This window comes from Ciconia boyciana, chromosome 12 (assembly GCF_034638445.1).
Source record: "Ciconia boyciana chromosome 12, ASM3463844v1, whole genome shotgun sequence".
Taxonomy (NCBI): Eukaryota; Metazoa; Chordata; class Aves; order Ciconiiformes; family Ciconiidae; genus Ciconia; species Ciconia boyciana.
In genome coordinates, this window is record NC_132945.1 from 6,714,466 (window position 1) to 6,730,431 (window position 15,966).

Consider the following 15,966-nt stretch of genomic DNA (forward strand, 5'->3'; position numbering starts at 1 on the left):
TACTCTTTTTATGTGCAAGATGTCAATTACTCTGAACATTAACATGGCTGAGACTGACCTTTTAAGATAAAAGAATAATGGGATGCAGTTGCATTAGTATATGCTATGATTTTTGTGTGCCTTATTGCCATGATCTGTCAGTACTTAGGCAAGTAGTGGGATACTTAGAGTAAACTAAAATTGGGAGGAGTAAATAGAAAGTGATACATTTAACTATTGATGGACTGGAAAGACTACATTTGAAAGGGAGAAGCTCTGTCACTTAAGTCTTCTAAGTGAAGAACTAAGTAAATCAGTTGGAGATAGTTATTTGATATAGGAGTTGATGAAGTTCCATGGTTTGTGTTGATATTAAAAACTAGGAGAGATGATATGCTGTTGTCTTAAATTATATTAATATAAATATTAATTTGATATCCCTTATCTGCAAATGTTTTATCATAGAGATTTTTGCAAAACCTTTGCCTTTGGGCTGCTTCTAAAATCGGGGAGTTAGTGTCTTTAGCAAGCTAGGAAAGGGTTGATTTTTTTTTTCATCCTGTGATGCTTTGTCTGTCTTATAGATGGCTGAAAGAATAACGCTAGAGGTCTGACTACAAAAACTGCGATATCTTAAACCTCCTGGGGAGGTAAACTACTTGTGGTTTATGTTCTTAAACCAGACTGGAAGCATGATTTCTTTGTTAGTATAAGAGTCTGTCAAAATTGTGTGTCAATGAGAATCTACAGGTACATAACTACCTTGCCTCTGCCTCCAGCTACTTGCAGTTTCTCTTCTGCTTGTTAAGTGTGTTCCTTATCTTGAGTAGCTACTGGCAGCAGTGTAGCTTATGCACCATAAGGAGATCTGGGAAGTGAGCTTGAGATGTCTGAAAAAATGCTGTGTGGTATCTTGCTCTAGTATTCTGTATTTTGCCCAGAGGAGTTTGAGTGACACATGCAATATAAATGTAGAGATGGAGTAGATTATCCTGTTCCAGGTTCTGGGAGAGATTGACAGTACTTAAATGAGAAGGGAAAAAAAAAATATTTCTGCTACAAGTGACTGCTAAAATGAATACAGGGTTTTAGAACTTCTTGCTTATATAGGCATCTCTGGGTTGAAGTCATAGTTAGACTTTACTTCATTTGGACTTCTTGTTCAATAATCTCCATTAAAAATAAGAGGTCTGTTTACCAGAGTTAAGGACATCTTAGTTTTGATTTCAAGATTAGAGTATTACTTCCTCTTCTAATTCCATACTAAGTCCAGGTAATGAAAATACAGGAGAGAGGTAGCTGTAAGGAAGAAGTTTGATATATGGCAGTTAGGAAGGTGAAAGGTTGGTGTCAGCATCTGGAGTACTAAGAGAAAAAGATTTTATCCTAGCTGTCTGTACTGGGTCAGGGTGGGATGGAGTTAATTTTCTTCATAGTAGCCCATATGGTGCTGTGTTCTAGATTTGTGACCAAAACAGTGTTGGTAAAACACCAGTTTTAAGATAGTGCTTACCCAGTGTCAAGGCTTACTGTTTCTTAGTGTGCCCCCGCCCAGTAGGATGGGGCGGGCCAGAGGTTGGGAGGGGACACAGCCAGGACAGCTGGTCCAAACTGACCAAAGAGATATTCCATACCATATAACATCATGCTCAGCAATAAAATCAGGGGCAGCAGGGTGGGGAGGAGGAGTTTTTTTCCAAAGTAGCAGTTGCTCAGAGGCTGGATAGGTATTAGTCTGCTGGTGGTGAGTGATGGCTTTTGCATCATTTGTTTCTTTATCTCTGGGTTTTTTTTTTTCCCCTTCACTTGTTAAACTGTCTTTATGTCAACCCATGAGTTTTTCTTGCTTTTGCACTTCTGATTCTCTCCCTGATCCTGCTGTGAGGGAATGAGTAAGTGGTTGGGTGGGGACTGACCTGCCAGCCAGCGTCAGTCCACCACACTGTCCTGGATACCTCTGAATGCTTATCTTCATTATACTTCTGAAGTATGAACACATTTCCCCTCCTTCCCACCTTGATGCCTCCTCCACTATTTGTGTGGTGTTGTAAATTTCTTAGTTTCAGAAATACTATATTGACAACTGTAGCCAAGAGACAGAAAGCAGAATTAGAAGGAGCATGGTATATTAGTATCTTCCACCAAGGGGAAGTAAAATGTTAAGGAAAAAGTGAGAAGGTACTAGGGAGGGAGAGAGAGTAGTGACTGGTTTGTGCATCATCAGTACACTGGCTTTAACCAGTTTGTCTATGAATTTACATTACTCAGTGTTAAGGAGAAATTGGCAGAAGGCTCAAGAAATAGGGCACAGGAAATTCTCCTCTACTCTCTGAGCCTCAAAAACTGTCAAAACTGAGAATGTTACATAGCTATCTGCTGGCTCGGTTTGAAGTCCAAGGGTCCATGTTTGTTTTGGAAAGCTTTCTAAGAGATCTTACTGCATTTTTCTGAAAATAGTGGGGGTGCTAGGGCTATACAGGTTTCAGATTCATGAGTTAAATAGTCAACAGACAAGGTGAAATGGGATGCAAGCCTACTTTTTCACATAAAATGCAATAGATTCCATGCTCATTTAACTGCAGTTTTGTTAGAACACTTACTGAAATTTAAAGGGCTTTTTAACGTTAGAATACATGAAATACAAACTTCTTTATTCTGAAACAGTAGGTAACTGTCTTTTTTTTTTTTTGATTTGTGTGTGTGTTTTTTTTTTAATAGAATATTCAAATAAAAACTTTGGCAGATGATGTGGTAAGGTCTTTGTAACATCTTAATTTGCAATGGTAACTCCACGCTGCATGCTATTTTACTTCAAATGTTGTGGACGATATGACGTGTTCTTATAAGGATATTAAGCATTAGATTTCAGAAAAATGAGTTACTATTCTTAAAGATCTTCATTTGTAACTTCAGTTGAAGAAGAGTAATTAATGATATCTATTTGGAGAAGCTTCTTTAACCACATTCTAAATAATTTAGTAACACTGTGGATATGCTGAAACTGTTATTCAACAGTTCAAGTGTTATTTCTCTTGACCATCTTTTTAACAGTAAAGGATCTGCAGTGGTACTTCAAAGTTAGTTGCCACATGATTCAAGTGGAACCATTTTGGGTAGTAAGTGTGTACGGCATGTCAAGCAACAAGTTTGTATTCAGTAGCACTAAGTTTATAATTCTGAATACTTTGAAACCTGTTGCAAAGTATTTTTACAGAAACTTATATCAAAATTGATTTTAGTAAAATTATAAACTTATTTTCTATATATAATAGTTAAGCAACACTGGCTACTTAGTTAATCATCACTTACATGTCTGAAATGAAGAAATAAATTGTACCTAGTAATCGTGTAGAAGATTCATTTATGCTTTAGTGGTCTCACCACTGTAATCTGATTAAACAAATTCGTTGTTAATAAGGTATACTTGAAACAGATCAAAGTATGGTGAAACTGACCTTAAATGGCGCGCTTTTTTTTTTTTTGTGACTGCTGGATGGGCATTTTCATGTAAGTGAACAGTAAAACTGCATTTGATGTATATTGGCTAATTTTGGATACTGCCTTTCAGGCATTGTCATATCTTTGGCCTTTTCAGTAGGCTATGCCCTATTTTTAGTTTCAAAAAATGTAATGTAAACTATTCTAATATGGAAAAATGGGATTTAAGTAAAATTCTTGCCTTGTTAAAGACATTAACAGTATCCTTGTAGGAAATGTGTTTCTGTCCACAAATGTAAGGATTATAAGGAAGAAGAAAACCCAAACCCAGCCCCCCTCCCCTCAAACAAACAAAAAAAAACCTCCAAAGAAATTCAAAGGGCATGCAGCTTATCTAGGGATACGTCCCCTTCAAAAATTTAAGGTAGTCTTGTAGGATCTCAAAAAACAACAACAAAACAAATGAAGAAAAAGGAACAAAACAACAACAAAAAATGAAAGAACCTTTATTCCCCATATTCCACAGCATTTGGTCAAATTTCTCCACTCCTGACTGGACTAATCTAAAATGAATCAAAATTTCCTACAAATGAAATACTCCATTAAACTTTTCATACCTCAGAGAGGTAGTCTAATTATAGAAAATGTAAATTTTGGTTTACATGTCTTCATAGAGATTGCAATAACTGCTATGAATGATACTGGTAACCCTACATAAGCTGCTGTTAGATGAAAGCACTTCTTCATAAGGCTGTGCGATGCCTGAAACAAATACACTAGTATTTGTTGATGCAAACTGTTAATTTAGAAAAATCGCTATAGACATAACGTTCTCAAAATGAACATATATCTATAAAGACAGTATTAATTATTAAAAAAATTCTGACTCTGTTCAGAATAGAGTTATATATTAATAACACAGTAATAAATGGCCTTATAAAGAAGATGCTCTTGTTGTTTGTTTCCAATATTAACAAATTAACTGAGTAAGCATGCTTTTTAAAAAAAGGTGGGGGTTGGTATAAAGCATAAAACAAGTCAGCCTTAACCAGCGAAACGTCAGTGCAGACTGTATGATATGCTTTCACTAATGTCTGTTATGTGTATTTAACTATGGATGGCTGCTTCTATGTGAGTAATCCGTTACCTGGCTTTTTAAAATGATGCACTAATTTCAGGAGTCCGTACTCAAAAACACTTCAAGGAATTGTGAACTATACTTGGAGCATTAATTCCTCTACAAACTTTATTTTACTTTAGCAGGATTTTTTTATAAGCCTGATGAACTTGTGAGTACCTCCTTCCCAACGCTGGCTTTTTCAGTTGTCCTCCAAAGACTTATAGCTCTTCAGGTGAAGGAACGCTTGGACATTACCTTTGTGGTACCATATTTATTCACTATCAGGATAATTAGGGAGTAATGTGAGAAGATGAACTCAAGATTTTGAAATGCTAAGAGTTTAACATAGATGGTATACTTTTGAAACTGAGACATAGTTATATCCCTTTTGCATGCAACTTGTCATGAATTTATCTTAAATGTTGTTGTCTTTCCATGATAAGTAATCTCTGAATGTTAGAGTATTTTTACTTACGGTTCAGTTTGAGTTTTAACTCTGCTGCTTGGATTAACTAAAAATGTGTGTATTACTGCCATGTAATTGGTTGCTTTCCTGTATTTCTATTTCTGCTTATTTTTAAATGGATGTCTTTGCAGCGTGACAGAATAACAAGCTTCAGAAAATCAGCAGTGAAAAAAGAGAAACCTCTCATTCAGCATCCTATTGACTCTCAACCTTCTATAAGTGAAATCCCGCTTGCCCAGGCACTTGTTGATGAGCGTTGCATGAACTTATCAGAAAAAGAAGTTATGGATCTCTTTGAAAAAATGATGGTAAGATGATGTGCTACATTGTTTGATGAGATTTTAATTTGTTTTCATGTTGGCATTTATTATGTAGTAGTGATTTTCAAATGTTGTCATTTTGGAAGTATTAACTACTTGGGAGGGCATAGCATAGCATAGGCCTGACAGACCTGTCTAAATTGGCACATAAACAATTGAGTAACTCATAGAATGCTAGTATTGCATATGTTTAAATTACTTGGTCTACTTCTAAAGAGAAAACAAAGGCAAAAAGACAAAAATAAGAATCTTGAGCTGTTGAGTGCGTCATTAAGATAACCTCTACAGACTTTAGTTGCAGTTGTTAGATACTGCTATTGGAGGATCATTTTTAATAAACTTAAGTAAATACCTTTGGAAATATAGTAATTTCCATTAATAAAATCTTAATGTATAGAAAGGTGAATTTTTATATGGTCTTGAATATTTTCTGTGTTAGGATCACTTGTCAAGGTTTGTGATTTCCCCTCACAAGCAAGCTTTTCTATTAGTAATACAGAAACAAACTTCTGAACTAGGTGTGTATTAATTCTGCCATGCACATTGGTGTTGATACATGAAGTATAAGGAAATGAAATATTTTGAGTATTGTTGGAAGTACTGGTTTTTGTATCATTCTTCAAAATTGTTGTAAACTTCCATACAGTCAGTATGGCCTAAGAACTGTCCTGTTCCATTGTGTAGCTCTACTCTGTTCAACGAAGCTGTGAATCTCTTTTGGAAGATTGGATAATTGTTAATTAATACTTGCTTGATTTGCTTGTTAGATTAAGGGATTAATTTTTAACTTTTCCAAGTAATGTTAATTGAAGCAGACAATAGGTCTGTTTTCTAGAGACTAATAATTCTTTGGAAAAGCTGTTAGCTAGTAAGTTGTTACAGTAATATTTACTGGTCTTAGTTGCTATCTGAAGTTACTTTCACTTTTAATGGCAAGATGAGTAATGACTAGTAATGACTACATGTTGTATTTAGTCACTTATTAAGTTGAAACAGGCATCTTTAGATTTAATCTAGCAGAATATTTGGGTTTTTAGGTTTGTTTTAAATACATCAGTTGGAACACATTCACATCTACCCCTACCACACGCTAATAATCTGTGTAATAACAGCCTTCTGATTAGATAGTGCAGGAATGGTGTCTGTTGTGATAAGTTTTTATAAAAAACCACAGGAACTTCACAAGAGTTAACACTTATGTGATCAACTTGAGGTTTAGAATTTTTGGTTTTGTCCTCTAGTTTTATTTCTTGAGCCACATTCCACTAATGGTAATAGCCTTGGTGCAATTAAAACTTTGGCGTAATCTTTAAAACAGCAAACACTTGAAGTGACAGAATTAAATGAGAAAATCGGGTAGCTCAGGATTAAACAAACTGAAACACAGATAAGCTGGAAAAAGTCACTTCTGTTTGTTTAAAAATGAGCCGTTTGTTTAAGAAAAGGGGTATAAAAATAACAAAGACTAATAAAAAGTTTGAAGTAGAATCTTGATGTTGCGTGGCCTGTTTCTTTACAGGAAGACATGAATCTAAATGAAGAACGTAAAGCTCCTTTAAGAGATAAAGACTTGACCACAAAACGTGAGATGGTTGTCCAGTACATTTCTGCAACTGCCAAATCTGTAAGTAGTCACTTCTCCAAAACAGATGAAAGTAAGAAGCTTAGCTTTGTGTTATACTTTTCAAGCTTGAAACTTTCAATTTTTTTTGTCTGGATTTATCTTCTAAGAGTGGTAGGGGGAAAAAAAATAAATCTGTACTTACTAATATACTTTTAAATGCTTGCAGCTGTGTCTGAAGGGTTACTTTGTATTTCAGTTGTTGGGCAATGTAAAAACTTGATGCTTTCTTGTAAATCGTAAGAAATTGCAAATCCAATGATGTAGAGTAATGGGTGGAACCTGACTGTATTTCTGTGGAATTCATCTTACAAATTTTTGGTACCAAAAGTTTTTGGAAGGGATAGCATGACTTTGTGGTTTCATTAATGACATACACTGCAAATTGTACATCCAATATGTTAGAAACAGGGTATCAAAACTGTGAAAGTCTTTAAAATTGAAGTCAGTATTTTAGCTTAATTTGAATATGTTGAGTACTATAGTTGGTTTGAAGACTGTGTTAAATATTCTGCTAAGAAATGTTCTGAAGGTAAATAAAATTATTCCTTTAGTGAAAAGTTGGTCTTAAAACGAGTTTCAAATTATATTTTGCATAGAAAAAAATATGTTCAGACCTTTCGTTCGTGTTGATCATTCTCTGTTCTTAAGTTGATTGATTAACCCTTAGTTGATGGATCCTTCATGCAGAATTTTTGAAGTCTGTCTGTTTTGGGGTGCCAGAAATGTAAGAGAACCACTGGATGCCCCAACATTTGTTGGGGTGGAGAAACAGAATTTTAAATAGTGAAGAGCTGCAATTTATTTTCTGCAGTGGGACTAATAGTAGTGGGACTATTAGTACTAATTAGCTATAAAAGATGACAATAATGCTTTTTGTGTGTTAAAAATTGACTATGGCAAATATAGTTCTTACCATGTAAAAGGAGAATATGCCTCAAAAATGAATCAATGTTGGATGAAACAGAGATGTGTATGTGTGTGTGTGTGTATATATATATATATGTTGTGATTTCCCTAGAAATAGTTTTTTTCCTGATTTGTGCCGCTATTTGTTGTATTAAAGAATTGTAAAGAAGCTAGTGGTGAATTCTGAGGAACTGAATGTATTGCAGTATTGGGGAGGAGCAGTGGTGCGGGGGTAGCTTTGTGTGTCCAAGGGGCAGTAGTATGCTTCAAGTGATAAAATTTGCTATCAGCATAGTTCTTCAATAAAATTAGGTAATGCGTATGATCTAATTTGGAAATTAGGACGAATCTTATATTTTTTTCACACCTAAGTTATTGTGTGCAATAAAAAGTTGCTGGAAATGAAGTCTATGTGTGGAATAAATGTTCAAATACATAATGGCAGCACTGCTAGCAGTTCTGCAGAGCCGAGTCTGAGTGCTAAATATAGATAGCATTAAATAATAATCTGTTTCTTACTGAAATAAACCGGCAAGTACATTTATGTTGGTGTCTGCCTAATGAATCTATAAGCACGGACTGCAAGCAGTACAGTTGTTTTTCTTTTAACCTTTAAAATCAGCTCTGCAGAGTTAAATTTCAAAAAGTTAAAACTACAATGACATGCAATTATTAAATGCAAATGCTTTGCATTAAACTTTATAAACTTAAGTGAGGAAAAACTTGCATTATAATGTGGAAATGGTGATTTATGTTTTTGAGAGGAGTGATGTTCCTGCATGAGTTCATCTTAAACAAAATCGACCGTCCTTGAGTCTGTCCTGGAAGGAATCCAGTGCTTAAAGCATGGTCTAGCTAAACATACAAGTTATTGGAGAATTAGTCAACCTTATGCAGTGAATATTATGAGATTTCCTGTTAATATACTTTGCCTAGACTATCTTCAGGAACTATTGATTATGTGTTGTAAGGTTTTTGTCTTCACTTAATGATCAATGTTAAATCTTAAATTTTTCTTAGTAAGCAAAAATATTTTATTGAAGCAGTAAAAACTTTCACAATGGAAGTACTTGCAATTCTTTCCCAAAAAGTAGTTCAGTGATGATGATCTCTCTTAGATATAGTGAAATTGAAATGTAGCTGCCTTAAGTACCATAATTTTTTAGCTGAGTAAGAAAAGCATGGCTACCATTGCATGTCTAACTGCTGAAAATTTTAACAGATTGCATTACTGCCACCACATGCGCTGCAGCATGGGAAACTTAACAGAACTGGGGATATGTTTGCCAAAGTGTACTAACAATTTAAAAAAAAATAAAAAATCCCAAAATGTCCTCACACATGAATGTGCGCTTTGAACTTAAGTTAGCACCAGTATGGATGTTTTATACATATGCCAAATGTTTTTCCTCATGGAAAAAGGGCTCATATTGAAGTTTGTGTGCTTCAGTAAGTCCTTCTTGCAATTGAATTGCAGCATTTGAATGGAGTAATTTAAGGTTGTTCAGAAATGTGAATGACCTTTGTGTAGTGTATTACCCTAATTTAGCTTTTAATTTAGCATCTTAACTGATTAAAAAAATACGAAAAAGTAGACCTCAATTGTAAAATGTTGATTGGGATCTTACAATAAAGCAGAACCTAATTTTCACTGTTAATTTTGTCTTCTGTTCAGTTAAACTACTATTCGGCTTAGTTGAATTCAAGCCCTAACCAATTTTTATTGCATCATGAAATGTCAAACTTTCTTTTCTTCAGGCCATCTTCAGGCTTGTCTCCCATGAAAATGCTGATCGCATACAAAATGATCTTTCTTAAAATTTTCTACCTTTTTCTTTGGTCACAGATAATTGTTCATCTGTCTTCCTTTTTGATACTGAAAATACTTGGGCCTTTTCTTCTGCTTAGAGCTCACGAAACACACTTAACAGTTGATGTAATTTTTCTTCCAATTCATTTCATGTTTGTTTTAGTTAGGCTTTTGAGCTCTCTCCACTCATTTGACAATATCACTCTCATTTGCTGATGTTGTTTTAACCAATTTTTAAATTTGGTGCTTCATTTTCTTTGCCTTGTGTGCCACCTGCAGCATGTTGACCCTGCTTTTCTGAAACACTGTACTGGCTTCACAGAGTTCTGAGTGAGAAAGAAACCTTGGTTTTCAATGGATGAAAAAAAGCTTTCCTTTTCCTTGGGGGATGGAGGAAGGATAGAAGCTAATAAGCTGCGTGCTTTCATGTGAAGTGATTATCTGTGCTTCTGATTCCTTCTCTCACTTGAAGAGAAAGATTGTTGATCATGGAAATTACACATGGGAAATGGTGAAGGCTCAGAGTTCTGTTTCAGCATTGAACTTTGTGACATCTCATGCCATATTGAATGAGTTGAACATTGTTGAGAGAAGAAGGTAGTAAATTAGGAAAAGAGATTGTCTGGTGATGACAGTCCATCTTGTGCTTTTAGAGCAAGCATCATCAGGAATAGGAGAGAAGAGGTGATTGTGAAAGACTTGCAGGGACTTCTGTCTTCTGAAAGACTTCCTAAAAGAATAATGGAAGAGATAAGAGTAGAAAATGAAGCAGGTAGAGGCTGAACAGGTACAATCAAATTCAGATCTCAGAACAAAAGCATACTGTCTCAGGCTCTTAATCAGATAAAAGTGGTTATTCAGTAAATGGTCTGCTATCAGATTGCAGCAAATAGCTGCAAGGAAAGGCCTACAATACTTAGGCAGAAGTCCATAGCCCTGGTATTCACAGGAACATGGTCATTTGTGCAAAGTGACAGAACAGGGCAGAGGTGTGCTGCCTTTCTACACAGTTTCTTCCACGTAAAGTCAACTTCTTGTTCATGAATAGGCAGAAATGCTGTTCCATGGTAAAAAGAGAAGATGTCATTCTGTAAATCACTGGTTAATTATCCATGTAATTAAAAGCATCCATGCTGAGCAGTTGAAGAAAAACCCCAAATAAGATTTTCTGAAATGCAAGTTAGATTTATAACTGTAGGCTATGTTTTCGATTATGAAAACTTAATTAAATTCAGTGATGACATCATCTAAATATATCAAAAGCTCCATAATAAATGAAGTTTTTATATATACAAGTCAGTATGCCATTAGTTTTTTTTTCTGTAGTTTTCTCAGTGTCATATATAAAAAATCTGACCTGATAATTTTAACAAAATGGCATATCTCTTAATCTTTCAAGATGTAGATGTCAAGCTAGATATTTAGTTATTTGTTTGTAAATGTGTAAAATACTGATGATTCAGCAGTGGAACATAAGAATTTCAAAATATTTCTCCTACAGTAGAACTACTGTTTTCCTGTTCAGAAGCTGTAACTCTTAAACAGTTTGATGAAGTAGTAAAAGAATGTAACTACTACTAATGATTAAGCACTGAAAAATTTGTGTGATGCTACATCCTACTAAGTACTTTGCTGTGTTTATTTATGTATTATTATTATCTTTTTTACACAATAACCTCTCTTGGCTGACCACTGCATGCAGATAGTCGGAAGTAAAGTTCCGGTGAGTATAAACATGATAGTTTTGTTTTTTCTTATGAATACACTTCCATTTTTAGAGATTAGGCTGGAATATTTTGGACTTTTATCTTGGATTTAAAAGTTCAATAGGCATAACTGAATCCTTGTTTTATCAAAATAATTATCAACTACCTCAGTCATGTTTATCTTACCAGTATAAGACCATTGATTGCACTTCTGAGGGATCTGTTCCTAACTTTTCAGGAATCTATTTCCAAATACCTCACTCACTGAGAACTCATCTGTTCATTGTGAGCAACAAATATAATTTAGACTTGTCTTGCTTTTTATTGAAGGCAATCACTCAAAAATTTAAATTTACAGTATTTAGCTTACTTCATTCTGTTTAAACATGGATTTTTTTTAATGTCCTAATTGTTAGCATTCATAGTTTATCATGGCAATGTGAGCTGCTGGGTATCAGTGTGCGAATAAGATTAACATAGAGGATTCAGAATGTCCACTAATAGGCATAAGATGAGATCACTCATAGCATAACTTTTATCTTATTAAGTGCTCAGCTACATTTTATGTTAAGTCATGGCTCAATTTAGTGATTTTTTTTTTTTTTTAAACAAGTATTTGGGACTTGATTTGTTGGACTGAATTCAGCGAATTTTTGTTTCCTGGAAAAAAGGCTTTTTTGGGGAATAATTACATATACACTTTAAATAATGGCTGAAAGCAAAGGTGTACTTTTTAATTATGGATGGACTTTATTTTTGATTGCAGCCAAAATAGGCTTTTCAGGTACTGCAAGGTTTTCTACTTAGGCCATATTCTGTACTTCTATTTTGTAGTAAAAAGAGTAAAGAACAACCTATGACTTAAGACTGTCTAATCATTACCTCAGATGTACTTAAATGTATAGGGATAAAGAAATTGTTCTTGGCTTTGTTTTATTCAGAGTGGTCTTTAAACAGACTTTTCTGTCTGTATTCACCAGTACTTTTTAGTTTTGTACACAGTACTGGTTCATATGCTGATTGAGAAAATACGGAAGCACAGTGAAGGTATTTAAAGGTATTTGATTTTTGAGGGGAAAAATTATTAACTCTCCAGTTCAGTGCATTAAAACCAGTTTCAAAAAATTCCTGCTGCTACGTAATTTTCTTATGATATGAATTAGTCTGAACAGCTGCTTTGTGAAGAGATTATTTTAGAAAAGAAATTGGTATATACAGAATGGGTAGTGGAGAAACTCCTGTAATATCTGTTTTCTTCCCCGTGCCTTTTAATTCGGAGTCTGATGTACAGCAAGAATAGTTATGTATTAAAAGCATGTTTTTGCACAGGTAACTTGCCAAATAGTAAAATAAGAAATGTCCCTCTTGGAGTATGGCTTCTGCATATTATTGCTTAAAGATAGCATGCATCTTGGTGTGCTTCTCCTCAATATGTGTTTTTATAGGATCCATCCCTTGGGAGTTGATTGCAACTGCTGGCATATGTAGTTATTTCCCTGAAGCTTTACTGTGGTTAGGGAGGAGAATAATTTTGGGCTGTTGATGCTAGTACTGTTGGGTTGTAGTGACAATTGTAGAGTAGAAGTTTGCCTGTTAATGGGGAGTTTAGAGCTTTAACTTATTTAAGTTTTACTTGGGATCTCAAGCACTGGTGCCCACTTGTCATTTTAGCTGCCTGTGAGGTAATCTTTACTTGCTTTTACGGACAATGATAATTGCATTGAAATGGCAGCTGTGCATCTTCTGTTTATCTGTAAGGCATTAATGTAGATGTCTAAAGTAGGATTAGCTTGTTAGTTCTGCTTTTAATGGGTTGAATTAATGTGTTTGGCTAATATCTGTAGGGTGAAGTGGATAGTATCTGCAGGGTGAAGTGGATATGAACAGTGTAAACTTCCAATTTCTACTTCAGGAGCTGATAGTTTCCTCATAGCTTGAACAAGGATACTGCTTTTCCAAGTCAAATGTGCAACAACTAGAGTATATGTGGTTTAAAAAAAATAATTGAAAATGCTTTTATTGCTTTCCTAAAAACAAACAAGCTACCCCCACCCCCCAACAATTTGTATTATCTGACTTTGTTATTATACTCTAATTAAAATATAGTGGTTTCTTTGCTTGAGATAGAAAGAGAATTGTGTTAATAGACAGTATGCAAAAACTCTTCAGTTAGTCATTGGCTGGGGGGAAAGTATAAGTTATTACTTCCATGTCTTTAATAATTATTAAGAGTGATTTCCCCCCCCCCCCCCCAAATTACGGAACAGGTATAGTGAATTGGATAGAAGCAACCACCTATGATATTGTGAGATTACTATTAAAGATACTGTCTGCCAGCATTCTCACTTAAGTAAACACTGTCTCGTGGAAGCAATATGCTTGTAACTTCTTCAGCTGAACTTTACTTTAGCAGGCTTAAGACCTAATGAGGTCTGAATTGTCTGGTGCCTCAAAGAGGAGTAGTTTGTGCAGGTTTTTCTGATCTTGTATTTTAACTGTTACAGCCCATCTATTTGGTTCAGGTGTGCTCCATAGTTCTTTACCACTAAGTAGACAGAATATGTGCTTATTCTCCATGGAGGTCAAAATGCTTTTGCTTTCCCATTTTGTTAGATATTGGTTCTCAAGCTTGTTTACAGGCCTCTGGTGGCACATCTGAGTAGTGTATAAAGCTGAACATTTGCTAAGTCCCTTCTGATATTTACAAAGGTCCTAGGTGAGGAATTTCTTTGTCTAGCTTTGAAACAACTTTGAAATCATCTGGAGTCAAAGTAGAGTAAGATAAACTGAAATAAAAATATCTAAAATATTTAATTGTTTCCTGGCTTTCTAAATATTAAAAAAAAGTTTGTGTAGAGAGAAAACTATGCTTAAGTTTATTTTTCACTGTATCCTGCGCTGTAAGGTGTCTGTTCTGTCTCTCTGTCACTGTTGTCCCTTAAGCCCTGAAATGTGTCCTACACACAGGTTTGAATTGGTTAGATTTACCTCCTTAATGAGTAGCAAGCTAGGTTTTCTTTTATATACTTGGTTTTTTGTGAGACTTCCAGGAGTTCCCTTACGCTTAGTTTTTCACTAAAACTTCATCGCTTCTAACCTCCTCAGAGAAGGGGATTTTAAATGTGTCGTCCAGGCATTTGAGTTGTCATGAATGAATAATTCTGTGCCTTAACTGTAATACTGCGAAGGTGACTGGTCATAAAGTAGTTTCTAAGATTTTTGATCTTATGCATTGATTTAATCTCTGAAAGTTCTGGTGTGGGACCTAATCCTCTGAGTTTCTTTGTACTTCGCTTTTGCCTTTGTCTTTATTAGATGCTGTCACATAAAGCATAACTTTCACTGAGACCTTGTACTTCAAAGTAAATGAGAAATGTATATATTAGAATCTGATTCATGTAAAGGCATAGCATTACTTAAATCATATTCAAATCAAACTCATTTTGAATAGGGAAATAAAAGAAATAGCACCTGGTTGTAGCACTCCAGTTAGCACGGCTAGAGGTAAGAGTGGATTGAGACTGAAAAGTTGATTTAGAACTTTAGCAGAAAATAACAGAAAGTAATCCTGTTAAGCTGAGAATTCTCTAGCATGAATTGGAGTATTTGGGTGAAATGTTTTGAGAACGGATTTTTATGAGCCACCTTTAGTGATCATCTGTTTTGAAGAGGAGGGGAAAAAAGGAAGAAGAGATGGTTCTTTATTGCTATGCTGGTAAAGGTGCTTAGTCACACAACGGAGAAGTATGCCTGTCCTGTAAGGCACGGTAAGGAGGCTTAGGAGATCATGCTGCCAATTCCTCTAACTTTTAACCTGTTTTAACTGTTTTTGAGGGAGTCATAGGCCTTCTGAAAACAAAGGGCTAGACAGAGTAGGGGAGCCTCACTAATGTCCTCGATGCATAGAAAGAGGAGGCAGCAAGAGGACACCTTGGTTTAAATATGAAAGAAAACGTAGCAAAGACCTTAAATGCCTCATCTGAATAGGTATCTCCTTTGGAGCTTGCAGCAGACTATAGTGGAAGGGCTAACCACAGGAAATAATCTTTTTAGAAAAACAAATACATCTTGCATTCTAGAGTGCTTTTCAGGGTCTAGCTTAACATGTAATGGCATTTGATTGAAGTTTCCATTATCTCATCTCTATAGATTTTGTGGCTTACAGCAGTGCTTCTGTTTTCTTCTTTTACTCTTAGGGTTTTGGGAATGGCTGTTGTCTGGAATGACAAAAACTGTATCCAGTATTGTGTAGATGGTGTACATTAGTTACACATAGAATCTTTTTCGGTTTCCATCCAACTCAATGAAAGGCATAAAGTTTTTCCTGTTTTCCAGTTCTTTACCTTATGGTCTTTCAGAGTGATGATTTTTCTGTACTATTATGATTTTTAATATGTAGTGCTAATACACTTCTCTGATTTAAAGTCAGTTCCTACTCTTATAAAGATAACCTCCACCCGTTTATTTATGTTTTGTTTGGTGGAAGAGCATCTCTTTGTTTAGGAGGTTGATAGTGACAGATTGTAGTTCCTTTATATCCTATTTACTCATCTTTATGTCTGTCTTGGTCCTTCGATGTATAACTGGCATGCGTTGT

The 15,966-nt window shown here is 35.1% G+C and overlaps 1 protein-coding gene across 10 annotated transcripts in view; it reads left to right on the plus strand.

The window, feature by feature from the left end:
- Positions 1 to 15,966, plus strand: part of DIAPH2 (diaphanous related formin 2) — a 261,388-nt gene that overhangs the window by 17,659 nt on the left and 227,763 nt on the right. For 6 of the 10 annotated variants that reach the window (XR_012044700.1, XM_072876616.1, XM_072876619.1 and 3 more), the window contains exons 2-5: positions 2,698 to 2,730; positions 5,135 to 5,311; positions 6,843 to 6,947; positions 11,366 to 11,386. Coding sequence is in view for 9 of the 10 variants with exons in the window: in XM_072876616.1 (XP_072732717.1) it covers positions 2,698 to 2,730; positions 5,135 to 5,311; positions 6,843 to 6,947; positions 11,366 to 11,386 (336 nt within the window). In the remaining variant the exon portion in view is untranslated. Of the gene's footprint in view, positions 1 to 2,697; positions 2,763 to 4,677; positions 4,770 to 5,134; positions 5,312 to 6,842; positions 6,948 to 11,365; positions 11,387 to 15,966 lie in introns of those variants that run through there. The other 4 variants (XM_072876622.1, XM_072876621.1, XM_072876618.1 and 1 more) reach the window with 4 other exon arrangements.